This window comes from Orbicella faveolata, unplaced genomic scaffold (assembly GCF_042242905.1).
Source record: "Orbicella faveolata isolate gen_17 unplaced genomic scaffold, um_ofav_v1 contig_13, whole genome shotgun sequence".
In the NCBI taxonomy this organism is placed as follows: domain Eukaryota; kingdom Metazoa; phylum Cnidaria; class Anthozoa; order Scleractinia; family Merulinidae; genus Orbicella; species Orbicella faveolata.
The window spans coordinates 28952032-28963751 of record NW_028301540.1 but is presented as its reverse complement, the minus strand read 5'-3'; the positions used below and the strand labels follow the sequence as shown (position 1 = coordinate 28963751).

Here is an 11720-nt window from a genome sequence, read left to right as displayed (position 1 = left end):
GAGGGTTTGATTTTATCTATAAATTTAGATAGAGTTATTTTTATTAATGTAATTTATACGAAAAAAAACAAAAACAAAACAAAAACAAGAAAACAAAAACGTAGCATTTTTTTTTCCGAGTAAATGTTAAATGCATAAAATTATAGCTGAAAACATCTGTACCAACTGGAAATACCAAATCACCCGAGTTTGTTTTTCTTTCGTCATGACATATTGTTCTTTCATGTGAATAAATTTCAATTGATTTTGACAAGTTTGTTTTAGATGCACCAATCAACGTGCGATCTTTTATTTTCAATGTAGTGTTGTCTACGTCAACTCATTGAGTTATTTTTTTGTAAAAAAAATACCTCTTAGTCGGCGCGTCGGGTATGTTATGGACGGGTCAATGGGTGAGTGAGTGAGTGAGTGAGTGAGTGAGAGATGTATGTATGTCACACCAATCAGATTGGATCTACTATAAACAGCCAATCAAATTTCTTGTTGTAAAGGTAAATGGTATGTGAGAAGATTTGATCCCGATAGAGTTCAGAACAGCCATATTTATTCTTCTATAAAAGAGGAGGAAGTATTCATATATTGGGTTTACTTCGACATTTTCTGTGGGTTAGGCTGAGGATTTTAGTTAAATGAACGAGATGAGCCTTGAGGTTTGAAACAGTTCGTGAGTTAGTAGTATGCAAATGCAACGAGATATTTTTATTTTTAGTTACAAAGGTAACTTGATACTTTTGTTTTTCACAAGGAGTAAATTCAATTAGAGGTCACGAATCGTCGCGTCTAGTTCTTAGGACTTGCTTTAGAGGGGACGAGACTTTAGATTTGAAACAGTTCTAACGTTTACAATAGTAAGTGCGGGTAACAATTGTTTTGTTCTTGTTGCATGCAAATATAACGAGACATTTTTGGTTTTTAGTTGCAAAGTGTAATGTGACACTCTTGTTTTTCACAAGGGAGTAAATTCAATTAGAGCGGACGAATCGTCATCACTCTTTCCCACGAGATGTTTGCTATCTTTAGTAACAAATGGTAACTTAACACTTTTGTTTTTTATATGGGAGTAAATTCAATTAGAGCTGACAAGTTTTCGGCTATTGTTTCCAGGATATTAAACAAAAAAGAAGGTTTTGTTTCTGGACGGTTTTTACGTCTCTGCAGTAGCAGTTTAATAGTTTTATTTGATGACATTCATTTCAGTCCGATATTTTTTAAGGGAAAAAGTATGAAAACTGTTCAAATGTTCTTTGAAGACTGCATGGCACCAAGTTAAAGTGCATTTAATTAAATCAGACTTTTAACGTGTCAGAGGTTTTTTTTTTCTCTTTCTTTCTATTTTCGGTGAAGTTGTGTTGTGTTGTGTTGTGTTGTGTAAAAAGGTAAACTTACGACTTGTGTAAAATGCGAAAAAGTCTCTAAATTAACTTGAGTATTTTTGAGCAAAAATTTCTCTTGGGGGTTGGAAGGGTTATGTGATCGGTGAGCGAGGGAGTTATGCATGTGCGGGTGTCACACCAATCAGAGTGCGGGTTGTATCAAAGAGCGAATCAAATTGCCCGTTAGAAAATAAGATGATAACTACATTAATCTGGAGACGTGTCAGATTACTGTAGTTTGTTCAGTCAAACATTTTATGGCTTACTATTTAGCTATCTTACCATGACCGATGTAACATCGCAACCAAAAAAACTTGTCGAATTAACCAAATCATTACTGTACCATGAATGCTTCTATCTCCAAAACTTCACAGAAAAAAATAACTCTTGCACGTCTTGCGTGCCTATGTTTCATTATTAGCTGCCAAGTCTTAATCGACTGAAAATCCTCGTGATTCGGTTTATAAGCAGATTTATCAAAACAGACCTCAGTGCAGTGGAGCAAAATTTAAACCCAGTATCCGAGGCAGGGACAGTCTCCGCGTACTAAAAAGACGAAGTCTTGAGATCGTTTGGAACTTTGCGTTTTTAGGTAAGTTGTTTACATTGTTTCAGTGGCACGTTGTAATTTGTTCATTTCACGAAATCTTGAGCTCTCGGCAGGAAATTTCGGGAACTATAATATTGAAAAGATACTATTCATTGTATAGAGCTTTATTTATATATTTGTCCCAGCAAATTTATATTCTAAACAGCGCTCTTGCGTGGAACAACTTGGTGACGACCAGTTACAAACAATTTATTTTATAAAACGTTTCTTTCATTTATTTGGCGAATAAAAGCGCAATTGTGCACTGCTTGTCATTACATCTTACTGCTTTCCGATTCATGCAGTATTCTTAAAGAACTCAATGTCCTGAAAATAGCTTTATGATATGCCTGGGTCGCATATCAGAATTCTATTGACAAAATGAAATGACCGAATTTCATTTCAGTCAACCGCCGTTACATTATGATAATATGAAATATATGATAAATGGTATAGCAGTACTGTTTCAATTTAGGACAAAAATTTCTCTGCGAGTTTATACACAACATACTACGTGTGGAATAATGTAAAAATATACACAATTATCGATTTTACAGTGTAAATCAATCTCAAGCTTCTCAGTTTTCCGCTCGCTGGGGCGTGCAACGGGAGGCTAATATTAATAATAATCTTCGACAAAAGAAATCTGATTATCTGTTAGAAGTGCCTTTAAACTTAACAATAAGGAACTTTATTAGAATAAAGTTTGAAGACTCTTAAGACTGAATGAATTAAAGTTCGAACAGCATCAATCTAAAGGTCAAAAACTTTGACCCTGTGCCTTCACATTGACGCGGGAGATTGTTTGTTTGGTGGAACAAAAACAAGTCAACACAACAATTTTTTTTTCTTCCCACGTAAGACATGTCTACTCTTGTTCATCGAGATTCAATAGCATGCGCATTCGTCGTTTCATAAGCCTTAATCCCATTTTTATCCCCTTTTTATCCCATTTGAAAACTATCCAGTCGTCAGTTTTTAATCGAATCACACATGCAAAATGTTGATCAATCAGTCATTATTTTCCTTCGAGAGTGCTATGAAGCGCTGACTAATTTTTCGGTCGTTCGCTTTGAAAACTTTATATAGTTAATAACCTAGGAAAAGGTTTCCTCATGAAGGCTGTTGTAAAACTAAAACCGCTCGTCAATTTTCAGGTATTTTATTTGTATTTTTTCAAATATTTTCTAAATAAACGAAACGAATTGGAGATCAAGTGCGCGCCAGTATCACACGAATGTCACGGGATCCTGCAGTGTTGATTGCGAGAAGACCAGTTATTGGACGTCGAAATCTCTAAAAGTAGCCTTTTTTTAAGTTCTTTTATTTAATAATGTCAAATGAAAATGAGTTTTTTTCAGTGCAATACAATAATCTCGCCGACTGATCTGTCACGCGCAGAAACAGGAAACTGAAACTTCTGACGTGTGTTTTTCGCTTTTTGCACACTTCCGGGGTAGTTCTTTCTTCGGTGAATGCTGACATTTCCTTATAAATTTACAAATTACAAAAAATTTGTGGGCTGTTTATGTCGTCTAGAGGCCGAATGTTCGCTTGAAAAGACAAAGAATCGACAAACGTGAAGGCCAAAGAGACTCGCGTGACACACGTGACGGCGTGACGTGATGAACGCTCAAAAGTCCCTTTCCGGTTTTGCCTGTAACGGGCTAAAACTGTTTGGGTATTTAATATTTATTAGGAGGCGAGACGCCTAAAAATAGATAAATAGATTGAGTATCGTTCCCAAACGGCTTGAAACAGCATCAGAAGGGTTTACCAGAACACGGTAGGACATCTAGCTCCAAATTCAAACGAGGTAAGAATGAGAATACATTTGGTCATGATATAGCTTGTACTCAATTCGTCGTTAAACAAGATTCCTTCAAGGATTATGCAACGATATTGTACTTCATCTTGCCTTCCGCTCTTACATGCATGACCAAACGAATTCCAAAGCGAATCGCGAATAGTTTCCTGAGCGGTTTGCGCGTCAAATCACTGAGTAATTCCCAGGGAAATAGAACTCTTTGAATGACCTTGAATCACTTTCGATCAATTTCCCACGAAGGTTTCTAAGCCTGGAATATCGCCAGATCTCGGCGGAGGTTCACAATCTCACGGCCATGGTAATAAAAACCCAAAACATCTCATGCAAATTAGCAGTTATTGGTATTTCTTGTTTGTGGAAAGTAAAATAATCAACCTCCTGAAGTCTTGGCCCGTTGTTTATTTTCTCAGTCTGTATATTTACCTCGCCCTGATACATTGATAATTTGCCTGATAATCTTTGAAAATAAGTTACATAGCAGGCGACAATCATAGGACAAAAATAGAACTGAGGACTGTGAATAGACTACTAGGGACATGACAGCCGCTATAAATGCATGACCAGGATGATAAATGGGCTATTTGGGAGGAATATATATTGCGCCACTAATTTGTCCCGTTTACGAGACAAAACTGCCACGCATGGCTCATGAGATTGTGCTCACTTCCGTAACTTTGGGTTCGTATATTCTCTATGTCCGCGCTTTCTTGTGATCATGTCCCATCGTTTGGTTCGGTAGAAGCTAGGGATAGAATCACTGAGTATATTGATTGGTTCAAGACAGAGAACGGGGAACGCGCAGGCCGAGATAGGTTTCCGGCAAAAATTTTTTTTTTTTTTCTGATAATTTTTTTTTAGGTCATAAGTTCAATGCAGTTTCTGAGTATCGCGGAACACGTATTTAAACAGTAGTAATTTTAGAAAGTTATTTCAGGTACAGGGGTAATCGGGCCCGTTTGTGTGAAGGCCTGAGTAATGGGTTCTGCATTTCAAAATTGAGCATACCTAAATTTAACATTTTATGTCCGAGAGAAAAAAAAAAAAAGAAATATATAAATAAATAAAACAAAACAAACAGCTTTTGTTATACTGCTTGGTTCTAGACATGCTACAGCTACAATAAGCTCAACATTCGTCGAATAACAACGGAAATCTCTGAATATACTGTAAGGATATCGTATGAAAATTAAGTCTAGACAGTAACTGGTACTGTAGGAGGCTTATTATGAGAAAATACTCTTCACTTAGTGCTATATCCAAAGAAGCGCTAATAGACTTTTTCCGTGTTTAGGAGGACTGCTTACCTTCCCTGTGGTGAGGGGGGAGGGGAGGGTGAGTGGGGGTTTGTCGTCGGAATTGAGCGGTACATCTGACAGATAACAGTTACCTGGAAACCGTTATTCATAAATAGCAGACTTTTCAAGGAACAGAAAGCATTTTCAAGCGGGGACCCTCAATGAACGCGCTTATTGCATCATACTTGATTTGGATCTTGAATTTGAATTCGAGCTTGTAGTACTCCGCACGAGAAGCGATTAGGTGAAAACCCATCATGTTATACCCTTGAAATCAAAGAGTTAAATCTTTATGAACCTTACAGAAACACAGCCGCAATACTGCGCCGTAACAACAGAAGCAAACGATCGCGGCCGGAAACAGAAACATTGAAGTGTGCGTTTGGACACCGCTGCAAATCACCGTATTTTTGTGCGCAGTTATTCATAGCTAGATTGGGCAACGTTTTCGCATGTTTTGAAAGGAAGTCGATTAGTGGTGACTCGGATTCGTTATCAAAACTCTTAACTTTTCTCGTACTTTTTCTTTTCTAGTAAATTGGAACATATGAGAGAAATACAGAATTTAGTACGATCAACAAATTCGATTGCGCGCTTTTGTTACAATTAACGCTGTTTTATCATTATTTGTCAGTGCCACTCCGTAAGTACGGTTACACTCGTTTGTAGCTGGACACGATCATGCATTCTATGGCAGATGTTTCCAGCTCCGTCGAGATTTATGTTCTTCTTCGCGTTAGACCATAACGCGTGTTAATCTGAAACCAGTCTCTGATAACTGAACTTATCTTGTTCCGTCCAATCTTTGCAGCCATGCCGAATCAATTTCAAAACGAGTGCTTAAGCGCCCACAATAAGTACCGAGCCCAGCACGGAGCACCGCCGTTAAAATGGTCCTCAAAACTGGCTTCGGACGCAGAAAAATGGGCCAAGCAGCTAGTGAAGCTAAACCGCCTTCAGCACTACAGTGGGGATGATGGAGAAAACCTTGCATATGCTTCAGGTATATTATCCAAGCTTTTATTTTTCAATTCAGGTTTTGCCAGTTATTTAGAATTGGTAAGTCTTGAACGTTTTTAGGAAGCATTGTTTCCTTGTTAACGGCTGCAATTCAAATGATGAAAGTTTCAGCAATTATAATTGTACGCTACTTTTTGGCGCCATTTGAGTCCTCTTGCTTTCTACGTGGCCGATGAATTATCTGTAAACCAAGTTCGTGGACGAACCCCTAGGTATGCCATTTAAATGAAGGCTATCGAGCGGTATTAATTATCCTGTCTTATCAGTATTTACAGTACAGAATGGTTCTAAAATTTGAGTTTATGGGTGAAATCTTATCTTACTAAGCTGTTGAGCAAACTTCTGGATGAAACCTTTGAGATGTAACCATTCAGATAAAAGCTATTGAGGACAAAATGCTTATTGAAACATTTGATATATTCTTTTGTTTAATGTTGCACTTGGCGGATCCTTGACAGTGAAAGAGGTAAGACTTTTCAACCTCGTTTCCAAGGCTTTTCCCCTGGGAACGAGGTTGAAAACTTGTATAAGGCGCACACACACGCTACCAAGTTACTCGAAACAAAGACCCTTCACCTGACTTAGTAAACCAGGTCAAAACAGACCTCTTTCTTGGAAAGCGTAACACCTCTGTCAATTTCTTCGTTTCATCCAAAGGATATGAAATGACAGGTCAAAGGGCGGTGGACATGTGGTATGAGGAGATCAAAGACTACAGTTTTGGCAACCCGGGATTTTCTTCAGGGACTGGCCACTTCACTCAGGTTGTCTGGATAGGCTCCCAGGAGATGGGTGTCGCCAAAGCTAGCAACGCTAATGGGACACAATTCGTGGTCGCACGTTACTCCCCTGCAGGGAATGTGCTTGGGCGCTTCCCAGAAAATGTCAAACCGAAGGGGTCGAAAATATCCAAGGACGCTGGTAAACAAACGGAACAGCCACGTGGTAAGCCGACGGGTCATGGGAACGTGCACGTGACTGTCAAAACCGGTGGAGATAAAGACAAGCCACGTAAGTTTGAATTGCATGAATAACAACGACTTTTTTTTTGGCTTGGTCTTAGTAGAGCGCTAATTTACGACATGTCTATCGCGCAAACCAAACAGATGACGTAATCACATGCCCAATTGGGTGTCTGGAAAACCCGAATAGCTAATAGCGAATAGTTGCGAATAGTAAACAGCGAATAGTCCCGAATAGCGAATAGTGCGAATAGTCTCGAATAGTCGCGAACAGTCTCGAATAGTGGCGAATAGTGGCAAATAGTGGCAAATCGTAGCAAATAGGGTACCCAGTATCTCGCAGTCAACCTCGCAGCAACGTAAGATGGGATTTTCCCGCTAAAAAGCACAGACGCTTATCAGGACAAAAGGTGTTTCTAAACGTAATTTCTTCCGTTTTAACCGCTGCAAAAGCGTAAATACGTCTTTATTAGGTTATCCTTGCGCTTTCTGTTTTCGTAATGTCGGCGATGGACAGCCCTAGCCTAAGTACGGAGAAGAAAAGTTAACAAGTGGGGAAAAGGTGTTATACGTTAGCCGTTGACCCAATCCACGGTTTTGGTTTTTTGAGTGCCGGACTGACTGAAGAAAATTTTGTTTTGATTGATTGAACTACTTTCAACTAGAAGTTTGCAGCCAAAAATAAAAGCTAAGCAATTTCAAAACGAAGGAAAAGATTGGTTTCGGTAGTTTGTTACTTTTTAACGAAGCCTGTTGTCAAAGAACACAACACATTGTCCTCGGCAAGGGCTCGAACCAGGACCGCTCGCTCCGGATCGATTCTTGCGCACTGACCATTAGGCCATCCCCCCTGCCCAATAGTTGTTTGAATTGACACGGGTGAAAATATAAACTTACCAACTAACGTGAAACATTTTTATTTACCTTCAGTTCTGTTTTCCCTTTTTTTTTTCTCTTTTTTTTTTAACAAATTAGAGAGTGCCAGAGAATTCAAAAATGAAATGCTCAAGTCACACAACGAGATCCGCGCTCAACACGGTGCGACTTCTCTCAAGTGGAATTCCAAACTGGCGTCAGAAGCTCAAAGCTGGGCAGAAGACTTGGCGAGTAGGAACACTATACAGCCCAGCAGCTCCAACGACTACGGAGAGAACATCGCTTATATGTCCGGTAAGAACACGGTAGTGAGGTATTCTTGAAGGTTATAAGCTTATATTGGGTTATAAGTTACCGCGACTTCACAATCCACGCTGAAGTTTGGAATGTTAACCTTACTTCGGACTACAAGAAAATTAAGGCCTGGCTTTGAGAACGTGTCATTAAAAAGGTGAGGGGGGTCTGACTTTTTTTAAACATTTTAAATAATACATTATAACCTTGGGATATCATTATAAGCAAGAAGTTCGGCAATCTTAACTTAAATATATTTTCTGGGCCAGCTTATATATTGTCACCAGCCTATCACTCCTGATATTGTCACGTAACTTGTCAGGGATATTTTTAGCTCAAATTAAACGACACTTCCTCTTATATTGTTTAGGAGGCTGGCGCTACTAAAACTACGAGAACAATTCTTTTACAATCGAATATCCTGCGTAGATGGTAGAATTTCTTGCTTGACATTCGATTCGTTAGGGAAATCTCGCTAGCTATGCTGGCTACGAATCTAAATGACGGTTATTCAAAAATTTCTTTTTAGTGTAAGTTGAGAGTTACACTACATGTTGTATAACCACTACTTGACCGCGTCGAGACGCTATATAGCCAAACTGGCTACCGCTTTAAAACTGGCTTTGATCACGCTTCGATCACATTATTTCAGATCTCCTTGGATTAATTTGCTGTATAATTAAGTCATTACTTCCAATAAAAAGACTTGCTTTTCTTCAAAGGACTGTTAACAAATATAGTTTATCCGAGTTATTATTTTTCTCGTACGTAGATCTCAGTCTGTTTGAACCTCCCTTTTCCTTGGCTGTGGGAGATCTAGGCTCGAGATTAAGTCATTGTAAAATTAAACAGATTTTCGATTCCCTTTGTTATCTTCGTAGGGGCACAACTTACAGGGAGAAAAGTGACAGACATGTGGTATGAGGAGCACGATAAATACAACTATAGCAACCCTGGATTTTCCTCTACTACCGGTCATTTTACGCAGATTGTCTGGCAGAATTCCAAAGAAATGGGAGCCGGGAAAGCCGTTAGTTCAAGTGGGGCGCAGTTTGTTGTCGCACGTTATCAACCACCAGGGAATGTTCGAGGACAGTTCCCTGAAAATGTGAAACCCGCAGGAGTTGGCGGAGGTAAGGTACTAAGTTAAACGGATCGGTAAGTGAGCGGGAAATGCGAAGCGTGGCGTTCGTGACTCCCTCCAGTCCCACCCATATATTCACACATTCTCCCAGGCTCTCGCGTTCTTGAATGAAGTACGTTTAAATGTACAAAACATAGGAACTTATTTGCGGTCTGTCGTAGAGAATTGCTAAACAAAGCAAGACTGCTTGATACGATAGGTATTCGTTTTTTCCCAAGTTGAATTTCTTACATAAAGGTAAAGACATGACTGATAAATGGCCTTATGAGCTATTTCTATGTAAAATGACTGGAAGGCGTGTTAATGCAGACCTTTACAGGCAGCTGTAAGCTTATATTAAAACTTTAAATCGCTTTTTAATCGTTTTGTCTTTCCACTCCATATTTTTGGTCTTAAGTGGACGTTCGTAAAGCTTTACAACTCCTGCTAAAGTATGCCGTTTCATTTATTTCAGGCGGGAAAAGTTGCTGTGTGATATTGTGAAAGCAATGGGAACTCTCTCGAAACCTTGTATGGCCGGGAATGGAACTGTATCCGAAGGGCTCTTTAAGGACAAAAGTTTGCTACATATTTGTTCAGCTAGAGACACAGAGATCTGAAAGATACTTGTAGAAAAAACAAAGTAGAGGTAGAACGCAGAGACAAATTTTATAGGGCATCTGATGTAAGACTCGAGCTGATTGGGATACGGAATGAAATATCTAGTCATTTCTGTTTGATGTTTGTGAAGGCAAATAGGAAATTTTTTAAAAAAAGAAGGCACTGGAGTGCAACTAGAAAGTGCTTTCTTTCGACGATTTAATTTAAAATTCTCATTATACCTTAAGTTCTGCAGAGTTCTGATACTTCTCAATTTGCTTGGAATTAAGCTCAAGTTAATAAAACAATTATGATAATAAAAAATACTAGAATTTTGAATTTTGTTGGGTTATAATAGTTGATAGACATGCGTTTAGAACTTCTAGCAGCTGCTTTCATATGGCTTATTAAGCTTTGACTACCTTTAAATGCACCTGATTAAGCTGCATAGCAAACGTTTCGTTGGAAGGGGAGAATGAGGAAAGACTAGCCGCGCAAAAATTGGGGGCGAGAGATAAAAATTGACGGAGTCAGAAGTTACAGGCGTGGTGCCCCAGCTTCGCCATCCCCGTAGACTTCCAGCCGCCCAAGTTTGGTGTGATAATAGACGACGTTCATTAGACTTCAGGCACCGTTTACATCGTGAGGTAGATCGATCACTTCACTTTCTTGAGTCACCACGAGCAACTAAAATTTTAAGGTGCAGGGGATTATTTGAGTTCCATTTAGTTTTACAGTAGACATTGAAAGACCACCGGAACCGTGAATGTGTGGCCAAATATCTCAACGAATATGCATCTCTGGGCGCAGATTAAACGCATTCTTGCCTTAACAGGAAAAAAACATACAAACTTTGGTGATAAACATGACAATAATACGCATTGTTGGAAAACAAAATTTATTTCTGATAAATATAAAAATGTTACACTGGTCGAGAAAAGCTATTAAAAATCTTTAAAACCCAACGTTTCGGCTATTAAGATAAGCCTTCTTTAAGGGTAATAAAAATATAATGAAGTGTCAAGTTTAGTTCTAACTAGTCGCGTAGTTGCTAATAGAACTAATTTCCTGATATATTTGGTTTTTATTAGCAACTACGCGATCTTAAATAAATTTGTCACTTCATTTTTTTTTTATTATCCCTGAAGAAGGCTTATGTCAATAGCTGAAATGTTAGATTTTAAAGATTTTTAAGAGCCTTTCTTAACTGGTGTAACATTTTTATATTTATCATAAAACACCTGGTTACAATCAGTTTTTAAAAATTATACATACATCTTCAGAAGTGACCGTTGCGAACAGAACTAACAACTAAATTTTAAATTTAATAAGTAACTAATTACTAGTAAAAATGGCGTAAGCTGAGAAAATTTGCATATTAAAAGATGCAAACTAATAAAGATAAAGGTTTCGCTCCTTACTGAGTGACCTATCCTAAACCAAACTTAGTCTAATATTGGTGGGCTCTGAGACTATCCCGATGAAATTGAAAATATTTTATTCTGATTCTTCTATTTTGTTGATCAAGTCGACGATGAAGGCGGGATAGAGTTTTAGATTTCTAGTGCCTGAAAAAAAAAATCATGCAGACCATTGACATTACCCCAAACCTTTCCTTCCTCCGACCACCCTAAGTTGCACCCGACGTCAAGCTTTGCAAGGTGCCAGTATTTTTAGTTTAGAGTTAGTTAATTTGCAGCGCCTCTTCAACTAGGTTTTCGAGTAAAATAGTACCAGCTCAAAGGTCAAGATGCATGGAA

General features: G+C 38.5%; 1 protein-coding gene across 2 annotated transcripts; it reads left to right on the top strand.

Annotated features, from left to right (window-relative positions):
- Nucleotides 1–1791: 1791 nt before the first annotated feature.
- On the top strand, nucleotides 1792–10299 carry LOC110045090 (uncharacterized). Of its 2 annotated transcripts, none has more exons than XM_089285346.1 (6): nucleotides 1792–1965; nucleotides 5897–6088; nucleotides 6763–7116; nucleotides 8043–8237; nucleotides 9119–9370; nucleotides 9836–10299. In XM_089285346.1, the coding sequence occupies exons 2-6, from the start codon at nucleotides 5899–5901 to the stop codon at nucleotides 9862–9864; spliced, it is 1020 nt and encodes a 339-aa protein (XP_089141472.1). In that variant the 5' UTR covers nucleotides 1792–1965; nucleotides 5897–5898; the 3' UTR covers nucleotides 9865–10299. The 2 variants fall into 2 exon arrangements, with proteins under 2 accessions (XP_089141472.1, XP_089141471.1); XM_089285345.1 differs by lacking the exon at nucleotides 1792–1965 and adding an exon at nucleotides 3615–3778.
- The last annotated feature ends 1421 nt before the right edge of the window (nucleotides 10300–11720 follow it).

Bases quoted from the DNA above. Each gene is read 5' to 3' on its own strand.
- LOC110045090 (XM_089285346.1), top strand. From the start codon at position 5,899: ATGCCGAATCAATTTCAAAACGAGTGCTTAAGCGCCCACAATAAGTAC. The intron at 6,089-6,762 runs GTATATTATCCA...TTTCATCCAAAG, and splicing joins AAACCTTGCATATGCTTCAG to GATATGAAATGACAGGTCAA. The intron at 7,117-8,042 runs GTAAGTTTGAAT...TTAACAAATTAG, and splicing joins TGGAGATAAAGACAAGCCAC to AGAGTGCCAGAGAATTCAAA.